Here is an 18,522-nt window from a genome sequence, read left to right on the forward strand (position 1 = left end):
TTGTGCAAGGAGTGTAAGGTTGTGTGTTAAATTACGACAAATAGAACACTGTACTATTCGTCGTTCTGATAGAGCTACTCCGCCTATTGACCTCTACAATTTTCAAATGCAACACCAATGACTTACAGGCCATCCTTCAAGACCCTGTGCAGGTGTACACATGCGCAAGAGAACACAAGAACATTAGTCATCATATAAATGAGTGACTCACAACTAATCATTCCAGCATACAGCAAAGAACAGAGCCACATCATTAGAAACAAATCCAGCAGGGTTGCAGAAGGCTGAAATTAAACTATCCCCCAGTTTGGGGCTGTTTGCCCGTGATTCCGCCGTTACGCGCATGGAACATAATATTGGTGGGAGCCAAGATTAACGTTCACTGCGAGTAGCACAGAAACATGGAATAAACTGGAATACTCGCTACTCTCTTAAAAAAATTACAACAGGCCTTGGAACACATCCGTCTCTTGCCGCCAATTACATCATGCATGTGCGATGAAAATCCCGGCAAAAACCCTCGAAAAGGTAAAGCAAAGGAAGCCTAACGGTTAGCGTCACTTACACGTGGACCAAGGTCTCCCTCTCCGCCACGCTTGCCTGGATTGCCGATGTCACCGTCTGGACCGCGGGTACCGACTTCACCCTTGCTTCCAACGCTGCCGATCACGCCCTACCACGACACAGGTCAACGTAGTAGCAAAAACAGAGTACTTAGGTTGCAACACAACAAACTTAGTCGGCAAAAAATGCGAACATGTGGACGTTCACCTGCAAAAAACACACTATGGGCATACAGATCTAATGTGCATATGTGAGTCGGATATGTGCGCAGTGTGGTGAGAAGAGTATTTGCAATTATGCATGCTAGCACTGGATTCATTGATATACTGAAGTAGTTCAACTCAAGCACATGTGCTCTCTGGTCGACCCCATTTCCACCAACAACACGACTCGACGTTGTTGTGAAAGCTACTGCGTACACTCCCATTAGTTCTGGATTCGATTAAAATTTGAACACAGCAAGTCCATCGTGCACAGATCACCAAAATCCCATACTTGACCAGGAACAGTGCGTGCCTAGTTGCACTAACCTGTGGTCCCACTGATCCTGGTGATCCTGCGTATCCCATAGGACCCTCTGGACCCATCTGTCCGGCATCACCAGTAGCACCTGGAGCGCCTCCCACACCAGGCGCGCCCTGCAGCATACAAGCACATGCACACACAAACACACACACACACATACACACACACACAGACAAACACATAACTATTATGTGCTGATTTGGTAGGTAAAAGGCTTCATCATAATTATTACATGGCCCGAGTGGAAAGCAGTTAAAGTTGCCCGAGTGAAAAGCCATTTTCAACCCAGAATTATGATTGATAATGACAAAACACAGTTTGAATGCACGAACTATTGGCAAACGAATTGTCCTCGCATCAAGAGCAAAGCCAAGAGAAAAGGGAAGAGAAAGGAAGAAAATTCACTGGTTTGAGGGAAAGACACAAACGAGAAAAGTCTGAAGAAAAAATTGACTGTCACCACCCAGGATTCGGGAAAGGAAAAGAACTGAGTCCTATCAATTGAGCATGTTTGGCTTACCGGCTCTCCCTTAGCACCGTTAGGACCGGGGTCACCAGTTGTACCGACTTCTCCCTAACAAGAGCAGAAAAAACAATTTACAACATGTCTTGAGAAAATGCTGGCACAAAATATATATTATGTTCAAAATGGCATGCTGGAAGAAGGTAATGCTTCCGTTACGCGACCGGTGAAAGAGGTTTCTGTTTGGTTCGTCCACATCATAGTCTTCAGTACAGTTTGTGTATGATGTGGTGGGTACACAGTAGCAGTAAACAAGCGCTGGTGGTGAAAGTGTTGGTCCGGCAAGGACCTGACCAACCAGACCGGTTCTCGCGGGCCCGTGTTATAATATTATAAGAGACAGTGGAAACGGAAAACACACAGTTATCTATCCAAACAAGTGCAAGCGGGTAGCACCAACGTTGGAGGTGGTCTAGTCGTTGGGGGGGGGGGGGAGGGTGTCCCCTGGGAAATTGTGAAATTCGGGTGCAAAATCCTGCATTCTGAGCACTTCCGGACGGAAAAGTGGTCCTGCCTAAGTCGGACCAGCCGGACCGGCTGCTACGCCCCTGGAGAACAGAAAGGCCTGTCAAGAGAACCTGTCTGATATGACACCAATCTGTCTCACACAACAACTAGTACAGAAAGGTCAAAGGGAGTATTTAAACACGGGGAACTGAGCTAGGCTTTTTCGGGGTGTATTGGTGGGCTGTTTAGATATGCTACACTGCAAATAAGAAACAACTGATGCAAACCCTGTAGTAAATCACGGCATGGAGATATTCTGAAGCCACCTGCAGTCTGAAAGATGGAGCATCCCAACGGGTAGGATAGCTGAGATAGGCGAGTGATGCATGCATCTACTGTTTACTAATTATAGTTTGAGCACTCTGGCAAGGTACGTTTGGGCCTGGTTTAAATCTGGCTTTGGAAAATTTATGTTTCATTGCTATCAGGTTTGGCCTCATTTCCTCTGTGCTGCGCTGATGAGTCCAGAAAGGACGAAACAGTCTGTCCGTAGATTGAGAAAACCAATTATCTGTAATCTTGATATCAGGACCTAAACATGACGGGAAAGCACATTAAAGCACTGCCGACGCTGTATCAAACTTACACCGGAGCCAGCAGCACCAGAACGGCCGCGAGGACCTGCATCACCAGTCTCACCCTGAGGACCGATTGATCCCTTGACACCAGTGTAGCCGTCTTCGCCTTGTGGGCCCTACGTGTACAGGTAGACGAGAGACAAGACACAAATTAGTTATTAATTAATAGGTGGTCTCAAATGCACAAATACATAGCGGAGCGAGCACACGGCCTTATGGCCCATGTCTGCATTTCGGAAGCGGCCCGATCAGGTTGATTATGCCCAAATTTGTAACAGGGAGAATGCTCTGAATGTACCGCATCTTGCACATTGCTTTCGTGTAAGAGGGGTGATGACAGCCATAGGGATGAATACGATTTCCAGAAAAAATATGTGAGAAAAATGAAAGGCCTTGATAATTCGTGTATTTGCACTACCGCTGTGCTTTGGTGTCGATATCCAAATACAGACTCAGATGTATACAGAACCAATCTTCAATAATATTTAGTTTGGGATTATGTGGCTTTGCACGACAAAGGCATGCACATACATGCACAGACTATGCATGCAGCATAACCAAACACAAACGCACGTGCACACACATATACACACACACACACAATCGGCATACAAAACTCACAGCATTGCCAGGTGGGCCGTCAAGGCCAGCAGCACCCTCTGGGCCTGGTTCTCCCTTGGGACCGGCTGCACCAGGATCTCCAGCACGACCGTCTGATCCAGCAGCGCCCTGTCATGCACACAGATATACCAGAAGGCCCGCACGTTAATGTCCATGGCCATAGCTTTCAGGTGGATGATCATGTAGCCGATATATACACTAAACAATAGCTATAAGCAGACTTGTGCATGGAAGCTGTGCATAGGAGCATGACGCAAGGCAAACTACTACATGTGCTTCCCAGTATAATAGATTGCAACACACTCAGTATCAGTACTTCAAAAAGAACTACATGTGCAGTAAAACCAGTCAAGGCGACCACTCGGATAAGGTGACCACTTGTCCAAGAAGAGACTGCCGAAACCAGGATCAAGAGATTCTATTTCCAGTCTATTGACCCTGGATAAGAAGACCACCTGGTAACAGAGACCACATTTTGAAGGTCTCTTGAGCGGTGGTCTTGGCCAGGTTTTACTGTATCCTGAAAGTTGAATTCTAGGATAGACTGCAGTGGCACTGCTACTGAGCCCTGCAACTTACAGCTGAGCCAGCTTGTCCGATTTCACCACTGGGTCCTGCCGGTCCAGGTCGACCCTGCAGTGAACAAACAGAGCATGTACAGGCACACAGGTAGGTCAGCGCAAACAAAAAGTCAGGGAAAAATCGGTCAGTGAGTGCGTTCGATTACGCACTTGGATCGATTCATGAATTGATTCTCCCCGTTCGATTTCATGTCATGAGCCCTGGAATCGATTCAGAATCCATTCACCCTATTCACATGGGGTGATGGAAGTAGCTAGGGGCGAGTCATGAATGGATTCATGAATCGATTCGTGGGCATAATCGAATGCATTCACTGTACGACATGTGCAAACTGTACACACCAAGACACATTCTCACAGCCAAGATGCGAATTTCAAGTTCACCATGGAACAACACAAGCCTAACACATCATGCAAATGACAGAATTTGGTTGGGCACACCATACAGCTCCACTGTGATGGGTACATGTGGTTCAACCATGCTCTTTTGCTTTATTAAAATTGATCTTCGAACATGTGACCTTTTTACGGCAAACAAAATGGTCGATGCCAAAGGGATCACAACCCATTACACAGAACAAACATTCTTGTCATGTCACTCACGTTGACTCCTGGGTCGCCATTAGCACCACGGTCACCGTCAACACCACGTTCTCCGGCTGATCCGGCGACGCCTGGAAGACCGGTCTCGCCTTGCAGACCTTGCTCTCCTTGTTCACCGGCAACACCTTGAGGACCAGCTACGCCAGGACCTCCGCGAAGACCCTGGAACCACAAACAAAAAAAACACCAGACAACGATGGCAAACATTGAACAAGGAAAATGTACGAAACAGCAGACCTGCCGGAACCGGTCCGGTTGATCAGGTCATCACTGGACCAAACTGTTGGTCACAAACATAATTACCGTAAAGTCTCGTATAAAAGTCGCACTCGAATAGAAGCCGCAATTTTGGGCCCATCAAACCACACATAAGCCTGGCTTTGGTGTTGACATACATAGAAATACCTGTCTTGTATTAGAAGCCTGTCTCATATAGAAGCCTGCAAAATTTCACCAAGAAAGTCATAGAAGCCGCGGCTTTTATACAAGACTTTACGGTATGTTCAGTGCTGAAGAGGTCATGTGTACAGGCTACATCAAAGTAGGAATGGGTATGGTACAGTACTGTTGTGTCGACAAAGAACTGAGGGGTTAGCCTCCTAGCCTAGACCGTTCTTATTTTCATGTGTTACAGTCTATGCACAGTTGAGTCACCATGTGTACATCGGTATGCTGGGCTTGGCAGTTCTTCGGTGCTCCGGTCTTCGGCGCCCAAGAGTACTGTATGGTTGGACCAATCAAGACTGCTTCTGGCAGTCCTGAATACTGTCAAGTGTCACGCCAAGTCCTCAGAAAAGGAGTGTGGCAAGCCACCAACTTTCCTATAGGTGACTTGTCTTTGTTGAACACAAAAGAGCACCACACCCTCGTCTACAGTCAACTTCACTTAATAGTAGTTTGTTCTCTGATAAGATGTACAGTTGCATAATTTATCAGTTCACTAAGCTGTGGTGAACGCATTTCTTTCGGAATTTCATGTATCCAGTGTACCATGGCTTGGATCGCTTACTGTCTTGCCTAGTTTTCCTTTTGTTATGCTAAAGCGATGTGTACCAGGCTGCCATAATTATATGTTTAAATGCTTGTCTATGCCTGTGGCATAGTTATATTAATACACATGCGGTGCAAGAATTGGAGCAGCTGTTGCTGCGACCCTGCAGTTCTCTTGTTATTGTTGTGGTGTGTAGGAGATAGTCGAAAAGAATGATCAACACCGCGGAGACTGAGCATGTGTTGAGAGTGCCTAATACCTCAATACCGCGGAGACTGACTGCACAGAACAACAAGGGCAATCAAGGATAGTTGGTTGCTACCCTGCCTTGTGTGCTTCTGTGTCGTAGAATGTGCGCATGTGACACTGCCTTACCTGCGGTCCGTTGTTTCCTGGGATTCCAGCAATGCCCTTGTCACCATCGTCGCCCTGCAGCAAAGAAAACGAAGAAGTGATGGAGCATTACGACATAATCGTCTGGACTTGAACTCGACCGTGGAGCATTATCTATAGTGGATGGGACAATGGACAATTTGAAGATGGTGATCAATAGATCACACAGTGACATGGTGTAGTGATCATGACTGAAGCAGACTAGTGCGAATATTTCACAGCGTACGACTGCCCGCATGCACTCAAAACACCTCATAAGGGGCCATGCAACTAACTCAAAAGTCAACAAAGGCTGTCAACATGTTAAAGGGCATACATTGTCAATCACATGCAAATGCCACCAGGATTTACCAGCTATGCATACCACATCCAGGAAACCTTATGTTTCACTGTGCTGGCACAGTGGCGACTTTGCATATGCAAATCTGGACTTACACGTCGTCCAACGGGTCCCTGTTCTCCTTGGTTTCCACGTGGTCCGGTGTCTCCCTTCTCACCGTCATTGCCAGCATCTCCTCGGGCTCCTGCGTCTCCTTGCTCACCCTGTAAATACCAGCCATTACAGACAGCATTCGCATGTTAAATATTTACTAGCTGAGGGAATGGAAAAGGTGAAGGTTCGAAGAAAAAATTGACTGTCACCACCAGGACTCGAACCAGGGACCTTTGCTTGGGGCCAGCGATGCTCCAAACACTGAGCTCTGAGCTATGGTGTAGCTGTCATTCAAGAAGAAACCATTGAACATTAGCATGCTACCATTGTTGTATTACTCATCTCAATCTCATAGCATATGCATGCAATGCTAATAATATGGGGAGCAACTCCAGAGAAGAGGATGACACCCACGTGACATAACAGTTAAACGTTTCCTATGGCCTTACCTTCTGTCCTTGATCACCACGGCTACCATCTGGACCACGTCGACCGGTGTCACCCTGCAGCAAGAGCAGATTAGCAATACCAAACCTCATTAGTGGTGATAATAATAGTAGACACAATATGTCTACAGTCTACATCAAGACATACCGACAAGGGCAGCACAATATCAGCAGAGATATGTTATCGGGCAGACATATTGCTAGCATCATTATTTCGGTTTGAAGAAGATGTAGGACTTCAGTAAAGCGTGAATTCAAGTCGGCAAGAAAAGTGCGAGCTCCCATGTACGGAGCAACACACAATTCTATGCACACGGCACAGCGTTTGGTGAGAACTCAAGATGCAGAGAGCAGTCTATTCCCAAGTTTTCTTACTTGGCCTCCAAGCGGTCCCTTGCGTCCAGCAGCACCATCTCGGCCTGGTGGTCCCTGGAGTAATCAAGATGAAACACACACAATCAGTCACGTAGGTATTGACAACGTAGCTCTCAACCGTCAACCCTCAATCTCCAACCAAAATATCCTTACAGACCGTCACTGAAATGCGACCACTCTCCCCCCCCCCCCCCCCCCGACCTGCACTCGGCTCAATCCCCCCCCCCCCCCCCCCATTTGCACATACAAACATGAAAATTGCGATCTCATGCCACAAATTCTGCATGCCTTGGACAGAGTGCACGAGTTTAATCCACCCCTGCCCAATCGAGGCCTTTCCCTTCTTAGTTTGAGCCGTTTCAGCATGCACATCAGCTGAGCCTGAAAGAAATTCAGGAAGTGCCTCCGAAATACCCAGACAAAATTATTATGATACTAAGTTGCAAATGAGTTGGATCAGCTAGGAAAGGGGTCGGAATGCCACGGTTTCATGACACTGCAAACCTGCCCTGCATTGGCTCTCCCCTCAGACATCAATGCAGTAGGACAACTTGTGAAATTAATCCCAGTAATGACTACCACCTGTGCAATTATTCCGTGGCAGTGTTTAATAGAAAATGTCCTGGGAAGAGAGGTGATGGCTCTTGGAATCACACCTTTTTTCAGTATCATTATTCTAAAGAGATGGACTGCTGTTGCTGATATCAGGAACACAGCATGCAAAGAGAACACCTTACTCTCTGTCCCTTGACTCCGCCGGATCCTGCACTGCCAGATGGTCCTACTGGGCCCTGCATAGAGCAGCACACATCGCACATTGCGCACGCACACACACACACACACACACACACACACACGCACACACACACACACACACACACGTACACATGTACACACGTTCGGAGATTCACATGGACGCATGCGCACACACACACACATGCATGCAGAGATTGCCATGTGCATCAAGACATAACATTGATAGATTGTATAGAAATACCGTATTTCCCCGTAAGTAAGTTCCCCCCAATGACTTAGTACCCCCTATAAAAAATACACTTTCCAATGCCGAGGTTATCACCCCGAAAGACAGTTCCCCCGAAAGATAGTAAGTTCGTACCCGTCCTACAGGTACAGACACCGTACAATACATACATCATATGCACAGACACTAGAGTTGCGCAGGCTTCCCACTGCGTGTCATTTACCCCCGATAAAAAGTACTCCCCGAAAGATAGTACCACCCCCGAAAGTTAGTACTCATGTGGCTGCTAAGTTCGAAAGTTAGTACGTGCTAACTTACGGGGAAATACGGTAATGGAATAAGTTTTTTGCGTCACTCTGAGCTTAACGACAAATGGCAACAAATCATCCAATCAAGGGCTTGTTTTCCCGGAACATTGCCATATTCAACACCTAGAGGTTGAATAGTTAGGCTGGAGATTACACCATAGTTGCTCAGCCTATGTGATACGGTCCAATGCTAAAGTCGTCCCCCTTTTAGAACTCTCCTTCAACATTTCCATTTTCACATACATGTTCACCCTATAGATTTCCGTAATAGGCATGCATCTATTCGCTTTGGAAAATCAATCAAATCAGCGGGATTCTCATACCCTTGTTTCGTGCACGCTTTCATGAGAAACACACCTTGATATTCTAGTAAAATCACATGAAAAAAATTGTGATCTGACGCTCCTCATTCGCTCCCTTGTCACGGAAAAGTTCTCTCTGATTAGCTTTGAGAATTCAAAAGAAAATGAAAACAAAGTGTCGTCTTACGCGGCTTCCTTTCTCTCCGTCAACGCCATCAGAACCACTGGCACCTTTGTCACCGGTCGCTCCCATGTTGCCGTCGGGGCCTTGCGGGCCAGTGGGTCCAGCTCTGCCTTGTCTGCCCTTGGGACCAGCTGGGCCCATCAAGCCGGGTGCACCGTTATCTCCCTGTGACACAGCAGCCAACAACCAAGCAAACAGCCCCGGGTTAGATGCACGGAGAAAACAGAAACACTGACTCGTGTCATCGGTGCTCTTTCCAATTGTCTTTCAATGTAAACAGAGTGTAAATAAGTGGACACCTTCAATTCATATAAGAACCCACGTTCCACTGCCTAGCTGGCTGTGACAATACCTGGGTGGGACAGAAGGGATCTATAGTTGATCTTCCTGAGGTCCAGATAGAGTTGTACAATTTCATCTGCTAATTTCGAATTATCAACACAACTGTGTAATAGCCTCATCGTCACCACAGCGATACGGCAAGAATCCATGAACTGATTCGGCTCTCGATTTCTCTGATATGAAAAAAGAAGACCGATTACTTGACAAATCAACCTCACCTTCTGACCAACAACGCCGTCACGTCCAATACTTCCATCTTTGCCAGGTCGGCCCTGAAGGGACATAAGCATAACATATCAACAATCAACAAGCACACCAAGGACATACAATCACAAGCAATCACAACGTATCACTCGTCCATAAAAAGAGAGAAAAAAAGCTTTGAGGAAAGTGGGCCCATGATCAAGTCTGACTGGAATTGTTGAAAATGCTAGAGACATCTTACTTCAGTGTGCACAGAGGAAGCAGTCTGTTGCGCAGTTATGTAGCTACGTACCAGCATATGAAGAGGAAGAAATATCGGAACTAGACATGCAGTCAGAAATTGAACCAGTAGCAGCTAACCAGAGTAGAGAAAGTGGACAAAGACTTTGGAATTCTTCACTGATAGGCTTCGAAAACACGAGCAAACAGCAGCAGTTTGTAGCATCCATTCTGAAATTTACTTAACTGGCATCAACGTGTGACGATTTGCCTATTCAGATGAGCCATGAAGACTATTCAAGGCAAGCAGACAAGACAGGAAAACGTTCACTTACGGCTTGTCCATCACTGCCGTCAATGCCAGCCAGGCCAGATGATCCACGCTCTCCCTTGCTGCCGCTCTCGCCAGTGATGCCACGGGGACCAGGTGCACCGCGGTTGCCCTGGAAACAAAATCATTCGTGTAAGTACACAATACTATTATTATAATTTTTTTGTCTGAAATTCTCTGCTGCTCACCATTCTCTTGATACGAAACAAATCTATTAGGGTACCATCAATGTGTTTTTGTCCGTCAAATTTAATCTAGTGCTGAGTAACCTTGAGGTGGTCAGAAAGCATATTCCCACTGCACTGTGCTCGAAAAGAAATGTTCACGTATTCCAATGGTTATAGAATTGTATCGAGGAATACAACCAACTTAGGAGGTTTTCCATAGGCCAAGTCACCAGCATGCCGGATTAATACCAGTGTACTGAGAGTGGGGACGGTGCATAGCCACTTACACGTGTTCCAACTGGACCAGGCAGACCTTGAGTTCCGGGATGTCCATATGGGCCCTACACAAAAGTACAAGTAGAAAGCGTGCTGTGAAGGATATCTAGCTCAACACCCTGCAGGCTGTATACCATCAGCCCCAAAACACATACAATTGAAAGAACCTTGACATGCACAGAATGCGCAATATATCAATTGTGCAGTAGTGACATATCCGGTCATAATCACGGTCCAGGCTACAAATAGTACATTCCGTTGCTGTTTCGAGGTCCTCGCACCGTCTTCAGCACAATCCTGAAACACCACTATTCCTCAACAGAAAACTAGCTGCCCATATGCCGTGTGCATTATATGGCACAGAGCACAGAGCTCTGCAAAGGATGAGGACAGAGCTTTAAAATACAGCATGAGGACAGGTCTATGCACAGCATAAGGATAGAGCTAAGTACAGCATGAGGACAGAGCTCCGCGAAGGATGCGACCCGAGCCAAGTACAGCATGAGGATAGAGCTAAGCACAGCATGTCTGTACTGGCTACAGGACAGGCAACTTACGCGTTGTCCAGTGGGGCCGTTAGCACCTTGGGCTCCTTTGGGGCCTTGATCAGCCTGCCATACACCACAACAAGACAACACAGAACAGCACAAGATTATGTCAACTTCAAAAAAGCAGAAAAGTTTGATTTTGCACCTGATGACTTCTCACTTTTGTTAGAGTGCTGCCTCTATGATCTCATTTCAAGTGCTGTACAGTACAAATCTCCATTTTCCTTTTCTTCATTCCTGCACTTTCTTGATGAGAAGAGGAAGAAAAATGTGTGATAGATAGAAGACTGCCTTCTTGTTTGGATGTGTGGAGTCCTTAAAGACTGAACTACTGGCAGTAGCAGAGAGCTCTATTATTATCATTATTGTCAGCCTTTTCGCGTTGGCATCGCCAGGCAAGCTTGGCTAGTCTTCGCTCAGGTCAAATGGAATGAAGAATGAGGAAGAAGCGGGGTCAATACGGTGCTAATACGCATGCACCAGCAGAATAGGAAACAAACAGAAAATTATATCAAAACAGTACTTTTGAACACGAACTATCAACTATATACTATTTACTTTCAACAAATAAAACCCGAAAACTGCCGAGGAGCACTATATTGTAAGTATGAAACATGTACAGATAATTGACAGAGAGCTTTGGTTTTGCATTAAAATGCACTTCCAGTGTGATACATTCACTAAAATCCCTACGCCGTGAGGTGGCGTAACCGTGAGTCTGTCGAAAGCAGTACAGGTATCAGTGACGTGACTTACGGGTTGGCCAGGTCGTCCCACGGGGCCAAGAGGTCCTTGGTCACCCTACAGCACGTGACACATCACATTGCAGTGTAGAGTTAATCATCACAGCAATACACAGCCACACACCAACTGCCAAACTGAAAGAGACACAGTCATAATTAGTGTTCTATTCACATTCGCCAGCATACTCCCTTGCCACAATGGAATGAGATATTCACATGGAAAATTTAAAAGAAAAAACCCTGTGCACCAAACCGTCAACTTAAACCAAGATAAGATGGAGTTTACCTTTTAACCAATTTCACTGCATCTTAATAATGCAGCAGGGTCGAAGACAACACTGGGGCACAACACAACTGATACTAACACGATAAGCGACCATGTAACTTACAAACATAGCATATACACACACGCACACATACACGCACACGCACACACACACTTGTACTTGCTCACTGCCAAAACTGGTCACGTGGGTCTCCCCGGGAGAGGGGAAAGAGACTCAAAAGGGATCTTGGAAAGATGACTCAATTGGCCATTGAACCACCCAACGGCCGACACCCCCTGAAATCCCCAAACTAGGGTAGATTACTGAGGTGTGGTGAGCCCATAAGTGGGATCATTTCAAACACACACACACACACACACACACACACACACAGAATTTCAACCTCAACATTCTCCTTACTGGTGGTCCATCGCGTCCGTCTTTGCCCGCGACTCCATTCAAGCCGGGAGCTCCGTCGCGTCCAGCATCACCCTGGGCACCCTTGCGGCCTTTAGCACCCTGTCAATGACAACACAATGTACCAAGGTGTAATTTACAGAGCAAGACCACTCTACACTGTGCACATAGTACCTGAGAAATTATATTGTTGATAATGCCATCAGTATGATTTTTTGATTAAAAAATCACGGTTCACTTGAGACTCAGTTAGACTCAGGTGGTGGCGTTCCAGTACCTTAAAGTACTGGAACGCCACCACCCAGCAAAGATCTAAGGCGCAGATGCAGCTCCGCAGTATGATAACACACGGATAATTCAAATATACGACCTAGTGGCTGACCGATATAAAAGAGAAAGTTGTTAACTTTCCTCTCAGTGTGCAGAATGCAAATCCTGTCCATATAAGGCATTTCATCGATCTTTCCTCACCTATGGCAAGTGTTGTCTCTTTCTTTTATTCTTTTTACAATCTACATGTATATACTCCCAGACCCACAGACACACAAACACACGCACACGCATACACACGCACACACAGACACAGACACACACACACACGCGCACACACACACACACACACACACACACACACACACACACACAGCACAGCACAGCACAGCACATACCGGTAGTCCAGAGGATCCAGATACTCCACGTGGTCCAGTTCCACCAGGCGGACCCTATACACAGGGGCAGAGTACCAACAGAACTAGCAAGGTCAAATCAAAGAAATTTGGAAATAGCAAGAGTTGGAGGGGCAACTAACAGACCTCCAAACATCCTGTCAAATGAAATCTTTCTGCATGCAAAGCATTCAATATAATCTGATGCAAAGTGACAAACGCATTATGCATGATAATAATTCCATGGATTTTTTCCGGCCATACAATTATCCAACAAACTGTCTTGTACTGATGAAAGATGAGTACATGCATATCCCTGACCAGTAGCATGACCACAATAGAAGCATGACAACGACAGACAGTAGCAAGGCAACAGCAGCACCATGGCAATAGCAGCACCATGGCAACAACAGCAGCATAGCAACAACAGCAGCATAGCAACAACAGCAGCATAGCAACAACACAGACATGGCAACAGCAGTAGCCTGGCAACAACAGCAGCATAGCAACAACAGCAGCATGGCAACAGGCAGCATGGCAACAGCATCAGCAACAGAAGCACCATGGCAATAGTAAGAGTGTAAACAGAGATGGATGTAAGATGGTTGTGAGATCGCAGCTAGAAGAGGTTCTTACCGGGAGGCCGGAGGTGCCGGATGAGCCAGATGTACCTGGGTCTCCTGGCACACCCTGCAGAGTACATAACACACATCATTATCTACATAAGCCACATACTCCTGAGGGTCAGGAAGCTAGGACTCTGGAGTTGTGCAACTGTGATTTTATACATCAGCCACATACCCCTGAGGGGCAGGGAGCTAGGAGTGGCGGTAGGGCGCTGGTACTCAGCCTACTATAAAGTGTCTCGGCATCACTACTGAGAAGATGCAGCAAAATAGAACTCTAGCATGGTGAGAAAGGTGCAGATAGTATGCAATGGGGCACTAACACCACCATCAAAATGCAGCTGTTGGCAACATGTCACTAGAGTGGTTTCAGTTCTCTGTCAGGTAACTAAAACCCCGTTGAAGTCTCGCAACCTCGCTTCACAGTCCAGCTGTGCTGAAGCACCTCATACGGGAAATCACAAAACAAGACCCATTGGAGTCTACAGCATCTAACCAGCCCTTCACAGACTAATGCCGAATACTTACGGGGGTACCAGCTGCACCAGGCTGTCCATCAGGACCAGGGCTGCCAACGGAACCCTACACAGCATAAGGAAAATGGCAAAACACAATGAAAGAAGATCATTAGAATTTTAATAGTATGGAAGCACACACAAGAATTCACAGTTCGTGTCAAACTCAGTGTAACCGAGTTGCAAACAACCGTCTTCGCCTTCATGCCTTTAAGCAAAAGCATGAAGGCGCAGACGCACACTAAGAGAACAAAAAATCAGCTAATAATCCAATCGATGACATACACAACAGCCTGGCATTGGCATTGGCACACTATAACTATAACACCAACATGTGATAGGGGACCTCACTTCAAACTCTCCAACTACGGTCTCTTCGCTGCATACGTTCACTTCACTTCCAAAAAAAAATAGATATAAATTGAATGCACCAAATTTTCGGGCATGGCCCATCCTCAGGGAGAAAAACCAACATGTGGACACTAAAATGATGTGCTTCTATGTTCATGCCGCCGGAAACAAAACCTCTCAACGAAACCACTCCCTCTCTCTCTCTCACACACACACACAAACACACACATACACTTCTCTTACAGCTTCGCCATCAGTACCAGCGTCTCCACTAACTCCACGTGGGCCAGGAGATCCCTAGAAACAGAACAGAGAAGCAACGCGCAACAATCAAACCAGAACAGGATTGTGGCAAAGGAATTTCTAGCCTTACTCTGAGGGGAACATAGAGGTGTGGCACTTGACATAAGCTGAACTGGTTTTTTTCCTTTGCTATCGTGAAATATTCCAGCCTTCAAGCACAGTGCTAAGCCACTCAATGCTCACCCGGCATCCATGCAAAATGAGAAACGTATTTGAAGCAATGCCACGGACCTGTGGTGGACGAACTCCACCGAATAGCTTGCTTAACGAGGCAAAAGGGATACCATATTTCCCCCACATTATACGTAGCACCTTTGTACAATAAACTCCAAAGTCGGAGAATATATTTCTCGCCGGCAGTGGGCAACTGGCTGCGGCGCACTACCCGTAAATTTCTGTGCTGTTCTGTGTGTCTCGGTATGCTAGTATATGTGGAACGATAAGGGGCGCAACTTACGATGAGTGACACTTATTACTCAAAGGAACGCACTGACACTATGGCACAGGCCTGAATGCGGGGTGTGTGGGTGTGTGAGTGATAATCAGATGTGGCATACAACCAAGAAATTAAGGTACAGTAGAACCTGTGTTTTCAAGACCCTTTAACAAGTGGAATCCTGTATTGACCGGAAAAACCTGTCATTTAGGGACAGTTTCCACTGCACCAAGTGCGTCTAGTTAGGGCAGGTTTTACTAGAAAATGCAAAACATAGGTGCATAGGTACTGCTGGAAATCTTGTATTGTCAGCAGGACTTCTAATCTCTTACCTTGGGTCCACGAGGTCCTTCAAGTCCCTCGCTTCCTTGTGGTCCCTGTTCAATGACAAGATGAGCAACAAAGACACCAGCTAGGTATTAGAGACCTGTTGACAACTCCTGTAATTTCGCTCAGGACTGGACAACTCTATACAGTCGGAGTAGCCATGCAGCACCACAAACCGTTTATTCCGGACAGCTGGTTGCAGATGTTTCCGCATTAGATGGGCCATCAGGCTAAATAATGTCACACTGATCTGTAAGATGATTCCATGAACCAACATAGCAGCGATCTAGGGCTTGTACTGTCCATTTCAAGTGCACCAAGATCTTTGGTAGTCAAACCACACACCCCATGAATGGACTGCATATTAAAGTACGTGCATTGCATGGACTGTATAGGAGGAAATTTTCGGACGGGATTTATTTTCGTATGATTTCGTACATGGCCTCTTTTGTACTAAAATTAATTCCGTACTAAAATTTGTTCATGTGAAATTACCGGTATGTTCACTATACATGATTATGGGTACTGCTTGCGAACACGTGCATGAAGCATGCAGCACTGTACGAAAATAAAATCCGTACGAAAGGTCGAAATTCGCCTTTGTCCGAAAATATTTCCGTCCGAAAAATTTCCTGCTATACAGTATAATGAATTGGTCAAAGTTGAACATCCTTTCAAAAATATACACACTCTGCATAGGAAATGTGAGCTAAGGCAGTGCAAGTTCTCCGTTCCGTTCATCGTATCGCCTGCTAGTGTGTCATCACCTTTTAAAGTGATAATATCATCATTCGAGGTGGTTTATACTGTATGGCATCATAAGCACTGGCGGACCACTCCATAAAGCATACACGGTTATGTCATCGGCTAAACCTGGAGGTGATGTTCAATGACAACATCTGCTAGCAGAGTGGTTCGCATTGAGCCCTGCTGCGATGCTATGAATTTGAAAATAGAGCAGATAAACATACCTCCTCTCCTCGTGGGCCAACTGGTCCCTGACGACCGCGATATCCTTTAGGTCCCTGCCAAGAACAGGGAGAAAGCAAGCGCACCACTATTTTAAACGTGTAATCGATGTTTCGACACACATTACCACATGAGATTGTCATGGCATTTTGTAATGCACAGTAACTATGTGTTCCACCATTCTTCTTCACAGAGGCTACCTGAAGGTGGGGGGATGAAGCGTACTTGGCATTCTCACGAATGGAAACCTTTTCCTGGGTTTGCAAATGAATTTTGCAGCTGCAGCTAAATTCGGAAAGCCAACTGGGTTCTGCGAAAAACTCCCGATATGTACCTTATGACGAGTTCGGCAGAGCACTTTGCTTCGCCCACTATTGTGAACCTGGAAACCTTCGCCATCTGGAAACTTTCAGGTTTTGTGCAGTTGGTGTAAAATCAAGAAAAGTATACTGGCACAAAGGGTAGAACTCTCCTCCTCCACCATGCGATCTAAAGCCGACCATTGCTACCCTCGGTAGCCATTAGTTTCATTGATAAGGGTAAAACTGTTACAAAAAAAGTGAAATTTATGTAATTCACTCCAATCACAAACATTTCCAGGTGCAAATTGGCCTGTGCTCTCAAATCGTTAACTGAAACGAGTGCAACAGTTTCCTAGTTTGCAGTAGTCACTCACTTAGCAGGATAAGTCAACAACCCAGATTACCTCATGCTATTCCGGCCTATTCCCAGAGAACACGTTGAAAAAGGGTTTCACTGAACTCTTCTCAACGAAGCATGGCCAATTTCCGGCACAATTGCAGGGTGGGAACTAACTACACAAGTATGGCCCAAGTGCATGTATGTGTGCTTACCTGGTCTCCGTTCTTGCCAACATTTCCTGAGACGCCTGTCTTGCCCTGCAGTCAAGAAACGATAATTCGCACATGAAATGAGGATTAATACTGTGAAACGGAATGACGTTCTGTACATTCTAACATAGGTATTGCTGTTGGAGAGTTCTGTGTATTTCAACATAGGGCGTAGTGCAACAAACTCGGAGTAGAGAGGAATTCCACTGGAACTTGTGTGTGTGTATGGGGGGGGGGGGGGGGGGGGGAGCTCTGGAGTTCTGATTTTGTCAGTACTCTCATTGAGCATTCTGACATGCTGTCAAGAATCATCCTGTGTTTTTGACATAATATTCATTGTAGGATTGTTAGTGGTATTTGTAACATGGAAAAATGTGGGCACACGTTATGCGATCGAGTCCACCAACTAAACTAGATTTTGAACTTGCTGAACTCGTGCCCACATGTTTCCATGTTACACATTTTTTCCTTTGCTCACCATCTGGATCGTTATTGGAAAGTTGTATAAATTCAAACACAGAATTTTCTATTGGAGATGTTCTGCATTTTGGGATAAATAGGGCGTGCTGTTGGAATCCCTGTGTTACTCCCGGCCAAACAGTCCCTTCTTGTCTACTTACACGAGCGCCCTTGAATCCACCGACACCACGCTCTCCTGGTTCACCAGCACTTCCCTAAAGCCATAACACACATGAAACAAGTAGCAAAAAGCATAAGTCTGAGCTGAGCTTGAGTTGCTCAAACCCACAATAGTTCTGAAAATCTGTGAAACTGTTGCTTTCCCATGGGCATTTTGTACAACTTCCAGGATTTCCATAACAAGGCAAAATTTCCCAGTGATGTTGATTGTGATCCAACTGATCAACAAAGAAATAATCCATGTCCACAAGAGTACGCCAACTCCACAAAATGATAATTAATAGAACATCAGGCTCTGCCGAGGTTCGAACTCGGAACGCTGGATTCAGAGTCCAGGGCGCTAACCATTTACACCATAGAGCACCACTGGCGTGGATCTAGTTGTACTTCGACAGGTTTTTACATGACTGT

At 45.9% G+C, this 18,522-nt stretch overlaps 1 protein-coding gene across 1 annotated transcript in view; it reads right to left on the reverse strand.

Annotated features, from left to right (window-relative positions):
- The window catches only part of LOC135829568 (collagen alpha-1(I) chain-like), a 45,940-nt gene that overhangs the window by 6,037 nt on the left and 21,381 nt on the right, over positions 1-18,522 (reverse strand). Inside the window, exons 28-55 of the mRNA XM_065341963.1 lie at positions 18,093-18,146; positions 17,476-17,520; positions 16,624-16,677; positions 15,658-15,702; positions 14,830-14,883; positions 14,249-14,302; positions 13,731-13,784; positions 13,098-13,151; positions 12,433-12,531; positions 11,760-11,804; positions 11,013-11,066; positions 10,467-10,520; positions 10,017-10,124; positions 9,477-9,530; positions 8,920-9,081; positions 7,878-7,931; positions 7,141-7,194; positions 6,769-6,822; positions 6,322-6,429; positions 5,869-5,922; positions 4,503-4,664; positions 3,898-3,951; positions 3,319-3,426; positions 2,706-2,813; positions 1,610-1,663; positions 1,095-1,202; positions 566-673; positions 127-144 (exon numbers count right to left, since the gene is read on the reverse strand). Of these exons, the coding sequence (XP_065198035.1) occupies positions 127-144; positions 566-673; positions 1,095-1,202; positions 1,610-1,663; positions 2,706-2,813; positions 3,319-3,426; positions 3,898-3,951; positions 4,503-4,664; positions 5,869-5,922; positions 6,322-6,429; positions 6,769-6,822; positions 7,141-7,194; positions 7,878-7,931; positions 8,920-9,081; positions 9,477-9,530; positions 10,017-10,124; positions 10,467-10,520; positions 11,013-11,066; positions 11,760-11,804; positions 12,433-12,531; positions 13,098-13,151; positions 13,731-13,784; positions 14,249-14,302; positions 14,830-14,883; positions 15,658-15,702; positions 16,624-16,677; positions 17,476-17,520; positions 18,093-18,146 (2,034 nt within the window). The remainder of the gene's footprint in view (positions 1-126; positions 145-565; positions 674-1,094; positions 1,203-1,609; positions 1,664-2,705; positions 2,814-3,318; positions 3,427-3,897; positions 3,952-4,502; positions 4,665-5,868; positions 5,923-6,321; positions 6,430-6,768; positions 6,823-7,140; positions 7,195-7,877; positions 7,932-8,919; positions 9,082-9,476; positions 9,531-10,016; positions 10,125-10,466; positions 10,521-11,012; positions 11,067-11,759; positions 11,805-12,432; positions 12,532-13,097; positions 13,152-13,730; positions 13,785-14,248; positions 14,303-14,829; positions 14,884-15,657; positions 15,703-16,623; positions 16,678-17,475; positions 17,521-18,092; positions 18,147-18,522) is intronic.

Source organism: Sycon ciliatum, chromosome 13 (genome assembly GCF_964019385.1).
Source record: "Sycon ciliatum chromosome 13, ocSycCili1.1, whole genome shotgun sequence".
Taxonomy (NCBI): Eukaryota; Metazoa; Porifera; class Calcarea; order Leucosolenida; family Sycettidae; genus Sycon; species Sycon ciliatum.